The 19,092-nt window shown below is 40.7% G+C and overlaps 1 protein-coding gene across 1 annotated transcript in view; it reads right to left on the bottom strand.

Moving 5' to 3' along the window:
* LOC132825764 (hemicentin-1-like) overlaps nt 1-19,092 on the bottom strand; it is a 436,368-nt gene that overhangs the window by 253,157 nt on the left and 164,119 nt on the right. The window contains exons 24-25 of the mRNA XM_060841228.1: nt 2,665-2,802; nt 1,486-1,758 (exon numbers count right to left, since the gene is read on the bottom strand). Of these exons, the coding sequence (XP_060697211.1) occupies nt 1,486-1,758; nt 2,665-2,802 (411 nt within the window). The remainder of the gene's footprint in view (nt 1-1,485; nt 1,759-2,664; nt 2,803-19,092) is intronic.

Raw genomic sequence — 19,092 nt, 5'->3', positions numbered from 1 at the left:
AGTATCTCGTGCCTCAGGAAAAGTTAGGTTCCTAATAACTGAAAAAGTGCAAGTCCACAAGCAGTCAAAAGAATTACACGTTGCTTTTCATCTGCTCCTAAGTCATTTGCCTGGAAAAAGTAATTCATTCTTTTCACATACTGGGCCCAGTCTTTGTCATCAGGATCAAACAAGTCAATCTTCTCAAATAATGATGCCAGAAATTCTTATTCCAACTCAAGGACAACTCTTGCAAGCTAATTTCTTTAGGAGCATGCTTTTCTTTTGTCACAACTGAAATAACTCCACAGAGGTTGGTATCCTATCACCAAGTCACCCTTTATTTACATGTGTCCTTGATAGTGATCCAGCTCCCTCAAAGCCAGCTCTCAGAGTGAACAGGATGTCTGACACTTCTATCTATATCTGTCAGCCAGGGCTCCCTGATCAGAACAGACGAATAGCCCCAACCAGGGAACACATATTCTGTGAGGTCCACCTGGCTGATCCCATTAGAATCATGACAATCAGGCTGATCAGAGAGTGCATAATATGTGCTATTCCATTATAAAATGGTCATTGGGTCCGATGTACATCATACAATCCAAATTTGCAAATTAAAAGTGGCCTACCACATGAAACAGGCTTTGGACACCCAAGAGATACCACTTGGGAGAAAGGAATCACGTTAATCACCACAATTAATAGATCATTCCATCTACAGACTCCATTTTGAGTTTTTAATTCCATTTACATTAATCTTGACACATTTAAATATCTCAATTAATTCTGACGTTCCATTTTCCTGTAATGCACCACTTGCTTCAATTTGGGAAAAAAAAATTCAACATCCAAAAGCAGGAATGATATTTCCTCCAACTGCGAGCTCCAGAATAGTGCTTCCCAAAAGTTTTCTTCTGTGACCCCCACTGTCATCATACCTCGGTGATAACTGTCGAAGCAGGAGGACAGCTGAACAGCTGTCAGAGGTTCTTAGTGGCCATTGGTACCTCAATTCTAGCAACCCTAAACTATCAGTTTGCAAGACCTTCCTGATGAAGGGCTTATGCCCAAAACGTTGATTCTCCTGTTCCTTGGGTGCTGTCTGACCTACTGTGCTTTTCCAGTGCCACACTCTTGACTAAGATGAAGGGGAGTTTATTCACTCAGTTGAAATTTCAATACTCTCTACCCAGATTGTTGTGGAGGCCCAGTCATTAAATATATTCAAGACTAAGATTGATAGATTTTGATATATTAAGGGATTTGGAGATAATGCAGGAAAACGATATTGAGGCAAAAGACTGGTCATGTATAGCTGAATTGTTGAGCAGACTCAAGGGACCAAATTCCCTATTTCTGCTTCTATATGTATGTATATTCAAACCAGTCCCAGCCTCAGTGCAGTTCCTACAGGATAACATGAAGTAAACTAGTTGCAGACACCTGACATTGTTTGTGCCTAATGTGGAACACATCTTGAGGCTGTGACTGATGCACACTTACCCAAGACTTCCAGTGTCATTTGAATCATATCATGTCCAGCATTATTGGTTGCTTCACAACGATAAATCCCAGCATCAGAGAGTTCCACGTCTGCAATGTTGATTGAGCCATCAGGACCATCCAGTGAATCTGTGGCACCCTGCAGCAGGGCTTCATCATCCTTATACCACCTGATTTTTGGAGTTGGATCACCATGTGCCAGGCAGGGAAGGTCAATGGACTGACCTACGATTACCTTCAGGAGATGATGAGACAGATGGATTTTGGGAGGAACTAGAAAGAGGAAAAAGAAAAAGTAAAAATGAATTGACATCACACAAATTCTTGCGCTCAACCTAGTCTATTTACAGAATCATTCAATAACGGCAGTAAGGAAGGAGGTTAGTTAACCTGTCATGTCCATGCTGGCTCTTTGTTAGGGCAATTTCAACTAATTCCAAGCCCCTGGATTTTCCCCTTAAGCCTGCAATATTTTTCTCTTCAAAATGATCCAATTTTCTTTCAAAAACCATGAATGCATTGACCTCCTCCACATTCTCAGGCAGCACATTTCAGACTATAATCACTTGCTTTGTAACAATTTCATCCTCATTGTCTGCTTTGTCAATCACTTTAAAATCTACTTTATGAACAATGGGAACAGTTATTTTTCCGAGACATGATGCTCAAATCCCTCATGATTTTGTTTCCTGGGAAAAATACTGGTCAACAAACAAATACAGTGTTAGTTAGGAAACAAGGGATAACACCATTACAACATCCACTGTCTATTAAATATTGGCATGAATCTTTTAACATCTGAGAGGATGGATGGAGCATCAAGCTGAATAATTAATCTATTTCTTTATAACCTTGAAAATTTTCCCTTGCGTGCACGTTGTAAACCTGAAAGAATTCATAACCTGCTGCAAGCCCCTGACAAACCCCTCCTATGCCTCACTGCAGAAAAGCAAGGGGCTGCGCTTGCAAAATTCAGCAAGACTCCTTCCAACAAGAGCAGAGCCTTTATCTTAAGCCAACTCCATCCTATTTGCTGCTAATTTGTTAACATCTGGGATTGTGTCTCCTCTCAAACAAGATATTTAGGATCAGTCAACAACCTTGGGACCAAACTCTGTACAGTAATTAAGGAGTCAAGAAAACAAATGGACAAAATGAAGCAGAGATAAATAGTCTTACCTTGAACAATGAGTTGCAATGTCAGTGAGGCATTCCCTGCTCTGTTTATAGCTGAGCATTTATAGAGACCGCTGTCAGATGCTCTTGAGTCCAAGATCATCAGTGTCCCCAATGGCAAGACTGTGTACCTAAATGGTAACAAAAGCAGACACATCAGAAAAGGGAAACGTTCTACAATTCAACATTAATTTAATTACTTGTGAGTTGGTCAATGTACCAAGATACCACTCTCAGGCTAGAGTTTGAAACCAGCTGGACTGAAGCAATGGAGTCTTCATCTCAGCCAGTGGTAGGCACCTTAAATCAAAAATGAGTCAGGAGCAGTTTTCTGTATTAAAGTAGGAAACGCATGTGAACATGATGGTGACACAGAGAAGAAGAATAAAAAAGAATGTACAGTACTAGAGAGAGTTGTAATCAGTAATCTATAGGTTAGAATGTCAATTTAGTTTTCAGGACCTAGTCAGAGGCAGACAATAGTTATTCTTAGATAAAACAGAAACAAACTCTGAGTAGGAATGGTATAGCTACAGTAGCCTCAAGGGTGTGATAGACACACCCAATGCCAAGACCTATGCCGGATAAAATCCATTACAGTGAGACAACACAAGCTTGAGCCCATGGAAATAGCCCATGGTGATAGCTGTATGAACAAACATTAGATTTAACCTGCCTCATAAAAATGGAATTAGCACAAAACTGCTCCAAAACTTATTAATATCATGCCTGAAAAGTCACAAAGATGTCAAACACTAGAATTATCTATATTGGGTTGGAGTCACTTAGAGTTTGGGTCTGTGTCCCTGTCCAAGTATAAAGTAAGCATTTTACTCTGTAACACCCAAGAAGCTTGACATCCAGACAAAACAGCTAACTTGATTAGCATCACATCCACAGGCATCCACTCTCTCCACCACTGATGCTCAGTAGCTGCAGTATTTAACCCAAGATGCACTGCAGTAATTCACCAAAGATCCTTGGACAGCACCTTCCAAAGCCACGATCACTTCCATCTAGAAAAATAAGGGCAACAAATACACAGGAACACCACCTGCATGTTTCCCTCCCAGCCACTCAGCATCCTGACTTGGAAATATATCACCATTCCTTTGCTTATACTGAGTCAAAATCCTGGAATTCCCTTCCTAAGGGCATTGTGGGTCAACCTACAGAATGTGGACTGCAATGTTAGAGAAGATAGCTCACCATTACCTTCTCAAGGGCAACAAGGGACTGGTAACAAATGCTGGTCAGTCAGCAATGCCCTTATCACATGAGTGAATAAAACAAAATTTATATCAATAATACTTATAGCTACATCTTGATTTACCTTGCATTATTTTCCTTCTCTCCTCACGCCCTCTACTACTCACTGCCTCACTCCTTAGTTTTACAAGCACAGTGTATGCATGAACCATAAAACTATTGAGAGAAAGGCCGTTATGAACATATTAGTTTTAGAACTGAACTGCAAAGACAGCTAAACTCAGTCTGATTTTACTGATAAACTGCAAAAAAATTAGCTGGGAATGAAGAGATAGATAAACAATGCATCATAACTTGGAATACTCACTTAGCAGTATTTTGGTCACATTTCAATGAAATTTCCACTGAAATCACAAGGGAAAACTATTTCCAAAAAGAAACAAATGATATTATGAAAGTATATTTTTGGATCCAGATTTTTTTTAAATATTATGATCAAGGAAAGTGACATCAGTGTTGGATGTGGAATATTTGAGATCTTTCCCCAGCTAATGTCAGATTCAATTGCTCAAAAAATAATTATCAAATGAAAATTTAAATGCAAACCTCAGCAATACAACTTAAACTCTATCTCAGATTAGTACTTCCAACTGCTGCAAATGATATTATGATCCCTTGTTTAGCATTCCTAATGTGTTCCTAAAGAAAAGTATGCTAAATGAAGTTGTGCTAAAGGAAAATTACTTTCCCAATTGAAACCATGTAATAAGGAATGGTTATGTTCCTGACCTGTGCAATGTTTAAATCAAAATCTTAGTGATTGCATATAAAACTAACTGACTTTCGATCTTTCTTCATTTTAATATTATAACCACCTTATTACTTTGGCTAACTTTCAACTTTAATTACCTCCGATTGCAGTCCCTCCCTGCTGCCCTCTCCTGATTTCTTCACTCCCTCCTGAGTTTACTTTATGTGAAGGAACGGATTGGAGATTGTTACAAATGGAATTCTGCAAAAGGTGAATAAGGCATATAACACATAGGTTGACATAAAGCCTGGCCAGGTCTCAATCAACAGAGGTGTGAATCCAGCCACTGGCAGAACCAAATGAAAGGCTGAAAATGTTCAATGGACTTTCAGACAAAAATAAATCTGCATTTAGTTCTTAGCTGGCTCAGGTCTGCAGAATAAACTGCCAACATATGAACAGGAGCAGGCCATTCACCTTTTTTTAAGATTGTAAACTTCCTGGATGCCCTGCCGGTCACTGCTGGTAAAACCCAACTGAGGATCCAGTCCTGCCAAAACTGAAAGAGTTGGTGGTGATGGGGGTAACTAAAGGGCCACCACAACCAGGGTTGAAACCTTTCTGGTCCTGGTGAGAGCAGATTGCTGGAACAAGATTTATTGTCCTGAGTAAAGATCGCCAACAGATACTGGCCGAACTCCACCAGGGTCATCCAGAAGTTTCCAAAATGAAAATGTTGGCAAGAGGTAATGTCTAGTGGCCAAGATTGGATGCCAATATGGCAGCGTTGATGGGACAATACCCAGAGTGCCAACAAGAACAAAAATTACCATCAGTAGCTCCCCAACATTTGTGGGAATTGCTGGGTAAACCGTTGATTTGGTTGCATGTTGACTATGCCCGTCCTTTCACAGGCTCAACCTACATATTCACATGATACCAACCTGACCCTGTTCCTATTTGATTGTAGGATCACCCTCACACAACTACAGGGTTAATTCCAGTAGAGTTGCTGATAGGGAGAAGATGCCACACAAGGTTAAATCTGATAGCCCTGGACCTGAGGGTGGGGGTGAAATGGCAGTAGGAATGCAATGCCGACCACATGCCTCCACTAAGTGAGAGACAGTTTATTTCAGGAGATGAAGTCTGTTGTCAAAACCACAGAAATGGCATTGCATAGGTCTGAAGCAAGGCCAATGCGAGATCAGATCCCATGACACACCAAGTTCAAGTAGGTGAGGCTGTTCTAAACAAACATATAAATCACATAAAAATCGCTGTTATGCACACAGATGAGGAGCAATATGTGCCGGGCCCCCTCAGATTAGATGTCAGAAACCGTGGGTTCCCCTCCTTCATCTAGTGTTCAAGAAACCTCAGAGTCCAAGATGGATGCAGCCTCAATACTGTTACCACCTGAAGAAGAGGAGGAAACTCTCTTGAGATGTTCTAGGCCCAAGTGACGGGCTACAGTCCTATATACACTGTCAAAAGAACCGGGTCTGGGGTGAAGATTTCCCAGAAGAAGCTACAAGAAAAAGAACAGGTGCAAAGAAGAGGGATGCAGAGATTGGAACAAGGGCAAGGTGAACCTCATTGGCTATGAGATCCTTGACTGAGATTGGCCCAGGTTAACAATCAGGGAGTCCTGGCTAACAGACATGAACAGGAGATTCAGAAAAGTCTCCCCATCCTAGGGACTGGCTCTGAGCTGGCTGGTCAGAGCCCATATACTGTGCACATAAACGATGTCTTGTTAACAGGATGCAGGGTCTGTGTAGTTATTTTAGCCAAACTGCATGTTGTCGTATGCATCCTCAATGCATTAACAAATAGAAACAGTTGAGTCAAATTAATACTGTGCTCAACAGTTCTGAGGAAAAGTCACTTAACCCAAAATGTTAACTCTGATTACTCTCCAAAAATGCTGGATCTGCTGAGCTTTTCCAGCAATTTCCATTTTTCTTTCTGACTTACAGCATCTGCAGTTCTTTCTGTTTTTATTTAATAATGTACTCACACCTTCTTGTAATGTTCTGTATGTAAATAATATTAGTGATTTAATGATTAATAATGAAAACTCTCACCATTTTGAAGAACAGACCAACAAACCTAAAAATGCCAACAGTCATTAAGAGGTGTGTCTGATCTGATTTACACACTTAGCAATATTCTCACTGCCTGATTCGGACAGATGGGACCAGCTGTGACATTATCAAGTTACTGGAAAACATTGGCTTCCAACCAAATCTGACTGGAAAAATGGATTTTTAACCTAATGTGAACTTGCTAGGATTGTGCGACAGCAGCAATAACAGAAAGCCCACGAGCAGAACAGGACATACCTAGGGTTCTGTGCTTAGGTTGTGGTCTGGATTCATACTGCTGAGCTTAAAACAAAAGCAAGGATTAGACTTAGACTTTAGCCTGGCAAAAAAAACCTAGAGATTTGTTTTTTTTTCCGTACAAAGAATTAAGAATATGATAAGACCCAATAGAGTTAATCAAAATTAGTAGGTAGTGACATGACATAAATTACATTAAAAAACTATTTCTAGCAGTAACAAAAAGAGAAAAATATAAGGTTTTAAAAATGGATTAGAGAGGAGGGCTGGGAATTCCATCCTCAATTCCCTCTGTAACATTCCATCCAGACTGGCTTTTCTGCTTTGAGGATTGTCAATCTCTCTCTGGCAATCTCATTTGACAATAAAATCCAGAGGCTCAGGCAAATGTCATACAGATACAGGTTCACGTCCCATAATGGAAGCTGGTGGAATTTGAATTCAGTCAATTAATCAAAAACCTCCAAAGTATGTCCTCTTTTAAACATTACAAAAAAGGAGGCAAGAAGTTAATGCTTTTGTTCTTGCGCTCATTAGGACTAGAATGCAAAAATCTGACTTGAGAAAATGGAAATCAATTTATATCTCATGAGAAGAGGGTGCTGACTGGCATAGAGATGCAGCAAGAACAATCCGCATCAATTTTAATTCTCAGACCAAACAAGCAGACACTGATTGGTCAAGGTGCTGCTGTGAGATTTATTTTCCCAATAAACAGTAGTTATGCTTCTGTTAAACCTCAAAAAGGTGAAATAGAGATTGACAATCTCCTTGACCCCTTGTTTCCATGAAGAAAAACACGTTGAATGTACAAATTACTTTTGCCGATATAAAACAAGGTCCTGTGTATTAACTGGTGTAGCTTCCCGCACATTCAAGAACGTCATAGTGTGAGCCTAACTGTGATAATCTTAAATTTGTTTCTAATTTAATTCTTGGTAGAATCCAGTTTATTTAATAAATGATTTCCAATAGCAAAATCATATCTAATGCATACATACTGTTCTGAGGCTTGCAAATATCGGCTGGTTTTGCATATTTGGTGTGCTGTCCACTGCAGTTGATCAATGGAACATATTCTTCACCACAGTGTGCTGGACCCATTTACCAGCCACAGCATTCTGCACACCAAGATCACCTTTTGGTAATGTTTCAACTTCTGTATGACTCAGGTAAGAGAGGTGGGAGGATGCTTGTGTCCAGAATTAACATCAGCATGGTCCAGTTAGGCTGAATAGCCTGATTCTGTGATGTATCGTTCTGTGATGCTATGTTGAGACATGTGATGCACCATCATAAACTGTGGACAAAGCAACATCCACATTAGCTTTAGAAAGGGAAACATAGAGATATTTGGAATAGATAGGGCAGGATGTGACAAGGATGTTGTACAGTCTTATAATACTACTGACAAAACCAATAACCAACTCATGACAGTCAGGCATACCAAAACTGTCACCTCTGTTTACTAACATTTCAAATCTTGATTAGGTCGGTATACTTTTGCTCATGAACTTTGAACCATACGCAAAATTTGGGAAATCAGCAAAATAGCTTTTAAACATTGATGTTTAGAAATGCCAATGTCCTGTAATTCAACTGGAACAGCATTTTATTTTTTTTTTGTAAAGTTTCACATGGAAAGCCAAACTTTAAACCCAAACTGGCAAAGGACAAAAAGAAAAATTAGAGCGATCATATTTAATGGTTAGATTGCGGACAGCTGAGATCACAACAGATATTGTCTCATCCACAATGATCTAATCAACCAGAAGGTGAACAACAAGCATGTCTGCATCTGTTTGTCACAGAAAGGAAACTCAATGCAGCCAGATAGATTATTAGTCCTTTTCCTTTCCCAGAGAAGCATACCAGGAATATTCTGAAAATCTGATGACTTCATCAAAACCCATTTGTCTATGGAACCAAATCAACTCCAGGAATAGACAAGGCACTATCTTTCTGATATCATGTCCGGACAAGTTAGGATATGCTCGTATCGTTACATAAGTTCAAGATATAATGTCTTCTGAAAGAGCAATTAAATAGATAGTCAACTACATAACTATACACACTCACTTAAAATATCAGCATTGACAACTTGGGGTAATGATCTCCAAAACAATCAAGGCGTCTGGTTTCAAGGCTCACTCATGATTTCAAAGAGACACCAAAGTGAGCTAAAATGGTAAACAAACACAACAGTAATATATTTATAAGATAATTGAAATTAAAAAAAAAGTCTCAAAGCTCTTCATGAGAAGGTTTTAAAAGAAAATATGATATCATGATAACAAAAGTGGTCAGAAATGTGGATTTAATGTTTGAAAGGAACAGAGTGAGATAGAGAATGGAGAAACTTAGGGAAGGAATTGCACAATTTGAGGCCAATTCAACTGAAAGTATGGGCAGCAGTGGTTGAGCAATTAAAATCTGGGGTATACAAGTATTAAAGAAGTGTAAATATCACTGATGGTTGTGGGGTTGGATTTGGTTGCAAAGACAGAAAGGGATGATGTCTTGGATATGAAAACAAGGATAATAATTTTAAAATTAAGACATTCTTTGACGAGGAGCCAATGTAGGTTAGTGAGCTCAGGGATGAGAGGAGAATGGTAGTTAATAGGATTTATGACGTAGAGAGCAAAGTTTTGGATGACCTCAAGTTTACAGAGCGTAAAATGGTGGTGACCAGTTCTTCAAAACAGTCAAGCCTAGAGGTGATAGATGCACAAATAAGGATTTCAGCAATCTTACAATCCTATACCTCATTCCCAACAGTTCAACATTGACAAGTCAGAACAGAGCAGGCAATTGGCAGGTTGTAAGTTTGCTCATTGACCTGGCAGGTTTGTTTTCAGATGTTTCATCACCATGTTAGGTAACATCATCAGTGAGCCTCTGCTGAAGCACTGGTGTTCCGCCCCAATTTCTATTTATGTATCTTGGCCTCTTAAAGTTGGTGATATAATTTCTGGTTCCTTTTCTCAGAGGTTGGTAAATGGAGTCCAAATCAAAGTGTTTATTGATTGAGTTCTGGTTTGAACGCCAGGTGTCTAGGAATTCCTGTGTAGCTCATTCCGTTGAAGGGGTTTTGCCCAAAACATCGATTTTCTTGCTCCTCTGATGCTGCCTGACCTGCTGTGCTTTTCAAGCACTACTCTAATCTTGACTTTGATCTCCAGCATCTGCAGTCCTCACTTTTACCTTGTATCTTTGTTTAGCCTGCCCTAGGATGGATGTGTTGACCCAGTTGAAGTGGAGTCCTTCTTCATCTGTCTGTAAGGATACTAGTGATAGTTGGTCAATTCTTTTGGTGGCTAGTTGGTGTTTGTGTATCCTGGTGGCTAGTTTTCTGCCTGTCTGTCCAATGTAGTGTTTGTTATAGTCCTTGCATGGTATTTTGTATATGACAACACATCCATCCTAGGACAAGCTAAACAGAGACACGCACAGGGATTCCTAGAGGCATGGCATTCAAACCGGAACTCCATAAATAAACACTCCGATTTGGATCCCATTTACCAACCTCTGAGAAAAAAAACTGAAATGATATCATGCACCTTAAGATACCTAGATACAGAAACAGAGAGGGGGACAGAACACCAGTGCTTCAGCAGAGGCTCACTGATGTTACCTAGCATGGTGACGAAATATCTGAAAACAAACTTGCCAGCTTAGCGAACAAACTTACAATCTAAACCTGAACCTGAGCTACAAATCATCTCAAAAATCACAAACCTTCAAAACTCCTGACCATTCATGAGTAGATCGCATTTTGTTCAAGTTGCTCTTCATGGCAAGATTCAGGTAGAAAATAAAATATGTGAGGAAGGAACAGGGCAATATAAGCCTGGTTAGAAGAGGGCTTTCACGTCCAATACACACATGTTTCCTTAATATGTATATGTTTCTTTACTGCATTATGAATAACATTCAAAATTCATATTAACATTCAGTTTGGGTTATGCTTTCAATGCAATTATTTGGCCCATTTGGCCTGTGAAGAGACATTTACAGTCTTTCCAGGGGAAGCAGCATTTCACCTGTACCTCCTTCAATCTGGCAGACTGGATTAGCCGTATCCAACGTGGCCTATTCTACATTGGAGAAACCAAACACAGTCTGGGTGTCAGCTTTGCAGAACACTTCTGGCCCATTGCAAGCATGACCACAACCTTCCTACAGCTCACATGCCCACTTGTCTATCCTTGGCATGCTGCAATGCTCCAGCAAATCACAGAGAAAACTGGAGGAACAACATCTCACCCTCAGACTAGGCATGTTACAACCTTTTGGCCTTAACTCTGAGTTCAACACCTTCAGACTGTGAACCCACTCCCATTCCTTCCTTTTCTTTTAGCTTTACTTGTAACATTCTCTGTTACCATGTCCTCTCTCCCCTCTCCCCAGTGGGACTGCCTGATCTTTCCAGTCTGGCAGATAGACACACCATTGTTCTGCCATTCTCAAATTTTGATCAATTAATCTGCACTATCAACACTCTTTCTTCCCCACTACTATTGCATAAATGCCGCCCCATCCACACTTCACGTTAGCTCTGATGAAGAGACACCTAGACTTGAAACATTATTTTGTTCTTTCTCCATGGATGCTACCGGACCTACTGTGATCTCCAGCATGTTTTGTCTTCAGTCCAGATTCCAGCATCTGCAGTAATTTGTTCCTACATCCTGTTTACAACAGGGCTTCCAACAAGCTGATGAGTATCTGTAACGGGCACTTACCCCACAATAGGGCATAGTTTCCTCTGCTTGCTGTCTGTAAGCAAATGAAAGCCAATTCTTTGCAATACGACAGTGATTTAATTGTATGAACTGTGCTCAGAAGAAGTCTTGTTGTGCTGTTTCCCATAACAAATACAACCTAGAAGGAATTGGGTGTATAAACATGCCTCAATAGACCCAAAATGTTAAACAGCTCTGTAGCTTGGTACATTTAGGCAACAAGTCACAAATTGTGGGCAATAGGTAACAATAATGTTCAGCTTGTTGCTAAGTTTTCTTTGGGTTAACTTATTGTACTAGTCATTTTTCAGGTGAAATGTAAATACGCCCTCTCAGATTAACATAAAAGATGCATGGTACTATTTCAAAGAAGGGCAGAAGTGTCTTGATGGTGATGATATTATCCCTTCACAAAAGCAGATTTGACTGGTCATTATCAGTTGCTGTTTGTGAGAGCTTGCTGTTTTTAGATTAAGTTAAAATCGCACAACATCAGGTTACAGCCCAGGTAGCTGATGAAGAAGCAGTGCTCCAAAAGCTAGTACTTCCAAATAAACCAGTTGGACTATAACCTGATGTTATGTGATTTTTAGCTTTGTCCACCCTAGTCCCACCCCAGCATGTCCACATCATGTTTTTAGATTGACCGTTGCACTTTGTACATTTCAACACTGATTACATTTCAAAAGTACTTCAGTGACTGAAAATTGGAGCATTGTGAGATTATGGAAGGCACCTTAAAATGATTTTTTTGTCCTTCTTTCTTAAATAGACACAGCCAATTTACACAAACAAAAGGTTTCACAATAATCATGAGATAATGACCAGATTATCTGCTTTGAGTGAGAGATACAGAGTTAAGGTTTTGAGTCTGAAATGACTCTTCTTCAGAAATAAAAGAAGTTGAGTGTTTCTTTTGCTTTTATTTTAGTCTGGATCTCTGGATTACCAGTGCAGTGACAAAACCATGACACCATCATCTGAGGCATATCCTTCTAGTCCAATCTCTACCCATGCCTTGATCCACCAATCAAAGCTACATTTTGCGGAGTCCTCTGGCATTAATTCAATTAACACCCTCTACCATCAAAGACTTTGATAGGGTCAGTTTGGGGCGGTGGTGTCTCAGTATAAGATCTATAATCTATGGAACTGAGGACTGTGTCAAGGCTTCCACTTGAAGAAATGAGTATATCTGTAAATTACGAGAGAATTGCTTGCATTAGCATTGGCCAGAAAGTAAGGGAGAGAAGTGAAAACATTTGGAAAATCAATTTTTCTCTTCTGTTAGGGAGTCCTTCTGAATTGACATTATTTGTGGGTCCTGAGATGACTAAATAGACTAAATGGATCTGCATACCCTGCCATAAGTTGGGGTTGATACTGTTTGCTGAAGGACGTAGTTGGTACACTTACATTCCCACCTGGTCCTTTCATTGTTCGAACCTGGTCTCCATCTGGGCATGTCAGAGATGCTCAAAACAGCTGGCACCTTTGCAGATAATTCTTTTCCAGTTTGGGTGATCTTGGGCTATTGTTTGCTATAAATTGATGGGACCATTGTATTTTTTTCAGGGAGTTATTCGAGGAAGTTGTTGCAGTGTTTCCCTTGCTCTCCTGGTAACCACTTCAGTTATGATGATGGAGCAGAACTCTGATGGAGCAGAATCCTTTTAATTTCGATTTGTTTTTTAAAAATAAAATTGCTGTAAAAAGCTGTAGCTATAAATTGAGGGGAGGTGGTGGCCTAGTGGTATTATCACTGGACTGTTAATTCAGAGACCCAGGTCATGTGCTGGGGCCCCAGGCTTGAATTCCGACATGATGCTGGAATTTGAATTGAATAAACATCTGAAATTAAGGTCTAATGATGACCATTAAATTGTTGTGAACTGTCAGAAAAACAAAACCATCTGGTTCATTAATGTCCTTTGGGGAAGGAAACAGTCATCTTTACTGGTCTGGCCTACACATGACTTCAGACCCACAGCAAAGTGATTGACTTTTAACTACCTTCCAGGTAATTAGGTATGGGCAATAAATGCTGCCCTAGCCAGCAATGCTCTCATTCAGTGACTGTCTGACAAAAACCTGTGTAAAGCTCATGTAATGTTACACCTGTAAAGTGTCAGGGAACCTTGAAACAGGAAGAGACTTAACAAAAAGAGAACATGAGTGGGCTGAATATCTACAAATGTCTTCTGCATTGACAACAGAGGTTGGAGAGGTCTTAGTTCTGAATTGAAAGCGACACAGGTTGAACATTTTACGAAGTCCTGTTAAGAAGCTCCATTCCAGTGGGAAGACTAACAGACATGGGATAGAAACTGTGGAAAGGAAAGTGAAGAAGACTGATGGGACAGCCTTATCTGACCCAGTTTGCACATGCCTCGGATCTGTGGTGGTTTAGTTGGCTAGGATCATCAATTTAAAACCAATGAGTCTGATTTCACCATGTCATAATGCAATGACATTCAGTCTGAAGTATTTCTTATAACCTTTGCTGGTAAATAAATTACACAAATATAGTCAAGTGGGGGAGACCAAAACCAGAACTCGTAAATATAAGTTAGTTCCTCAGCAACTGAATAGGGAATTCTAGAGACGCTACCTCAGCCAGAGATAGTTGCAATGTGAAAGCAGTTGTGGATGTAGCATGGCTAGAATGTGGAAAAATGCTATTTTAAATAGCATGGATGCATCTAAACTGAAGTTAAATAAACACAAGGGAGAAGGATTACACTGATAGTTGAAGTGAAGAGGTGTGGGAGAAGGGTTACATTAAGCATACGTACTGGAATGACTCAGTGGAGGTGAAAAGTACCTTTCTGTACAGCAAGATCTGTGTATAGAATCCTTTTGCTTTAGGATACTATTTCAAGGCCTCTTAAAACCATTTTGCTGCCCAGTGCAAAGGGTTCCAAGTACACTGTCCACTTCTGGTTTGCTGTACTGTTAGATGTTTGTCCAAGATTATATCACTCATTTTGCAATGTTTTCCACTGTTTTGTTGAATTGATTGGTAACTTCCATCTGCCTCCACTGCAGTTCTTACTAAAAATGCTCAGCAGATGCAAAAATTGGCTGATTACAAAAGCAATCTCAAGACAAGGCCAGCAGCCCAGGAACCTAATGATTAAGAGATTGGGGGTGGGGAGGGGGGAGGGGGGGTGTTTGGGTGGAGTGTTCGCCAAGCTTGATGCCGAACAATAAACCTATAGAATACTAACAAATGAGAACAACCACAGCCAAGCCCAAAATTCTCGAAGCATTAATCTGCCTTCATTTTTACTGTCAAATCCATGTAGCAGCTGTTATGATAATTTGCGTCATAAGTTGCATTTCAAACATAGTCTCCCACATTGTCCATTAAGTGAATGTCATCTCCCAGTGCAGTGCTTCAATCAACAATGAGGGAAACAGCATATTGTCAGAAATTATGGGTCAGTGTAAGAACTTCCTGAGCTCATGGACTTCAGGTTCTATTAATAATCACCCACTTCATCTTCGGGTTTTTTTTTATTTGTTTGTGCATTTTGAGTGTGAACGGCTAAGGCAGCAGATACTGTTCACCCCTAATTGCCCTTGAGAAGGTGGATGTGAGCTGCTTTTTTGAATCACTGCAGTCCCGTTAGGGAGACCATCCTAGAACTTTAACCCAGTGACAGTGAAGGAACCGTGATCTCAGGCAGAATCTTAGAGGGGTCTGAGCGACATGGCAGAGGAAAATCAGAGAGGTTGTCCCACAAGGTCCATCTTGATGTTGAGTTAATCTTCCTCCACTTTTTATGCTTTTCACAAGTAGGATGGTGAAAGTCTTAGTATCCATCAGCATAATGACAATTGATGGGGCTTAATACTTGCTAAGCCCATCTTACCAAGCTTCTCAAACAAGCTAGACAGACATCAGGAAAACTCAGGAAGGAGACTAGAGTGGGTATTTATCTCACCACATCCACATTGCCTATCAACAAACTGCAGCCTAGCATACAACCAACAAGCTCAAGATTGAAATGCCTATCATCCATGGACATTATCATCCAGCACGACTATCTGAGCACCTCCATGCATTGCAAGAGTGCTCTGGAAACATAAATGTTCATTACAAAGTGCACCAACAACTAGCAATGACCAGTTCCAGTGTGGATACTTTACTGACAGGCATACTGAGACTGGACTAGACTGCATTTCAGGGATACTCTCTTGATCTCTTAGGACTTGTTAATTTAGTGGGTACCTGCACGCTCACAACACCCCTGTCTTGCCTTATCAATTAATGCAGCCACAAAATAGGCAGCTTGCCTTACTACTAAGCAGCCCTCAGTCTAGATAGAGCACATCATGTAGACCAGCAGTGAGCTACCTCAATTTCATACGTGCACGATGTACCAGCAACAAATGTGGCAAACACACTGTATGTGCAGCATTTTGGGAAAGCAAATCTTATACACTTAATGGTGAGGTCCTAGGGAGTGTTGATGAACAGGTTCCTAGCTCCTTGAAAGTAGAGTCGCAGGTAGATAGGATAGTGAAGAAGGCATTTAGTATGCTTTCCTTTATTGGGCAGAGTATTAAGTACAGGAGTTGAGAGGTCATGTTGTGGTTATACAGGACATTGGTTAGGCCACTTTTGGAATATTGTGTGCAATTCTGGTCTCCTTCCTATTGGAAGGATGTTGTGAAACTTGAAAGGGTTCAGAAAAGATTAACAAGGATGTTGCCAGGGTTGGAGGATTTGAGCTATAGGGAGAGGTTGAATAGGTTAGTATTGTTTTCCCTGGAGCGGTGGGGGCTGAGGGATCACCTGAGAGAGATTTATAAAATCATGAGGAGCACGGATAGGGTAAATAGACAAGGTCTTTTCCCTGGGGTAGGGAGTCCAGAACTAGAGGGCATAAGCTTAGGGTGAGAGGGGCAAGATATAAAAGAAACCTAAGGGGCAACCTTTTCACGCAGAGGGTAGTGCATGTTTGGAATGGGCTGCCAGAGAAAGTGGTGGAGGCTAGTACAATTGCAACATTTAAAAAGGCATCTGGATGGATATATGAATAGGAAGGGTTTGGAGGGATATGAGCCAGATGCTGGCAGATGGGATGAGATTGGGATATCTGGTCAGCATGGATGGGTTGGACCAAAGGGTCTGTTTCTGTGCTGTACACCTCTATGACTCTATGACTGTTTCGGTATTGTGGGGCACGTGGGCAAATTAATTCATAACATTCTGGCTGGAGTTGTCTCACCTGTAAGATGGGACTAAGCAGTCATAGGAAATAAAGTTTTGAAGTTCTGTAATGGAGAGGAGGTTAGCAAAATAAGTCTGGGCCTTATCAATCTAGAACTCTGTAAATCCAAGCTAAAGTTAGTGTCACATTATTACAGGTCACAGCATTCTGAAAGGGTATTCTCCTTAATTAAATCTAAACATGCTGTGCTCAGAACAATGCAGGTTTAAACATTGCAGTGTGGGCAGGTGAGGGTTATGCATGTATGCAGCAATGTTTCACAAAATTAGGTGACTGTCATGTGTTTTGCGCCTTATTTATCATTAAACTGGCAATCTCAGTTGGTGATACTAAGACTTTAGAATGGGACAATGTTTTATTTCCTACAACAAAAATCTTAGACTTTACCAAGCACAAAATTCACGTAATAATGATTAAAGAATAGCTGTTAATTATTATAATAAAATCCCATTCACAGAAGCATCATGCTTTTCCTTAATAAATATTTTTATTGAGAAGATTTTGAATTTTTTTACAAAAACATAAAATTACTCAATTGCGAACCCTAATAAAACCTGTGCGGTCCTTCCTCATGATGAAGGGCAAGACCTTCTCCAGCCTCAATACAAGCATTTTCAACAAAATTTTAACGTTCACGTTTAATCACAATATGGACCTATACGAAGTACAATCCTCTGGGGCTTTCCCCTCTCTTGAGAATAAGAGAAATATTTGCTTCCCTCAGACAGGGTGGGAGGCAGTCCTGACTGTACAAATAGTTGTACATATCCAACATTGGCCTGGCTAGCATGTCTATAAACTCCTTATAAAACCCGCTGCGAAATCTGTCTGGGCCAGGCACTTTACCACTCTGGAGCTGTCTCAGCACTTACTGTATCTCTTGGGTTATCAGAGGGGCATTCAAAAGAGACACCTGCTCTAAAGTTAGACCTGGGAGGTCCAAGGTCTTAAAAAGGACTCCATCTTCGCCTATTTGTCCTCACAGCCTTCCAACCAGAGTAGAATTTCCTGAATGCTGCATTAATCTTTTTGGGATCGCAAGTGATAGTACCAGCACATTCTAATAGACAGGGGAGGCACGCTTCTTTCTGGCCAAGTACGCCAAATACCTACCCGATTTATCACCATACTCGAATAACCTCTGTTTCGCAAAGGAAATTTCCCTCTTTGCTGTCTGGGTGAGCACAGCATTCAGAGTAGACCTGAGGGCTCTAATCTGCTGCAACTTAGTTACAGACTGTCTGTCAAAGTATGCTATCTCAGCTGCAATCTGCTGGACCTCGACCATACACTGCTACTACTTCCAAGTCACCGAGTAAGAAATGATCAAATCTCTTGCATAGGCCTTGGCAGTCTCCCAGAGCACCGACGGATTACTGGCTGTACCGAACTAATGTCCCAAATAATTTTTAATTCCAGTGAAAAATACTCTTTAGGAGGAAAGGATCCAAGTACCAGTGCCGCAAGCCTGTCCCATCACCACCGGCCTTGACCTCCATGCACACTGCTGCGTGATCAGAAATGAACATAGAACATAGAACAATACAGCACAGAACAGGCCCTTCGGACCACGATGTTGTGCCGAACATTTGTCCTAGTTTAAGCAACTATCCATGTACCTATCCAATTGCCGCTTAAAGGTCGCTAATGATTCTGACTCTGCTACTACCACAGGCAGCGCATTCCATGCCCCCACCACTCTCTGAGTAAAGAACCTAACCCTGACATCCCCCCTACACCTTCCACCCTTCACCTTAAATTTATGTCCCCTTGTAACACTCTGTTGTACCTGGGGAGAAAGTCTCTGACTGTCTACTCTATCTATTCCCCTGATCATCTTATAAACCTCTATCAAGTCAGCCCTCATCCTTCGCCGTTCCAATGAGAAAAGGCCTAGCACTCTCAACCTATCCTCATACGACCTATTTTCCATTCCAGGCAACATCCTGGTAAATCTCCTCTGTACCCTCTCCAAAGCTTCCACATCTTTCCTAAAATGAGGCGACCAGAACTGCACACAGTACTCCAAATGTGGCCTTACCAAGGTCCTATACAGCTACAACATCACCACACGACTCTTGAATTCAATCCCTCTGCTAATGAACACCAATACACCATAGGCCTTCTTACAA

The sequence above is a fragment of the Hemiscyllium ocellatum genome, chromosome 21 (genome assembly GCF_020745735.1).
Source record: "Hemiscyllium ocellatum isolate sHemOce1 chromosome 21, sHemOce1.pat.X.cur, whole genome shotgun sequence".
Lineage (NCBI taxonomy): Eukaryota > Metazoa > Chordata > Chondrichthyes > Orectolobiformes > Hemiscylliidae > Hemiscyllium > Hemiscyllium ocellatum.
The sequence above is the reverse complement of the archived record's forward strand: the minus strand, read 5'-3'. Positions and strand labels throughout refer to the sequence as shown.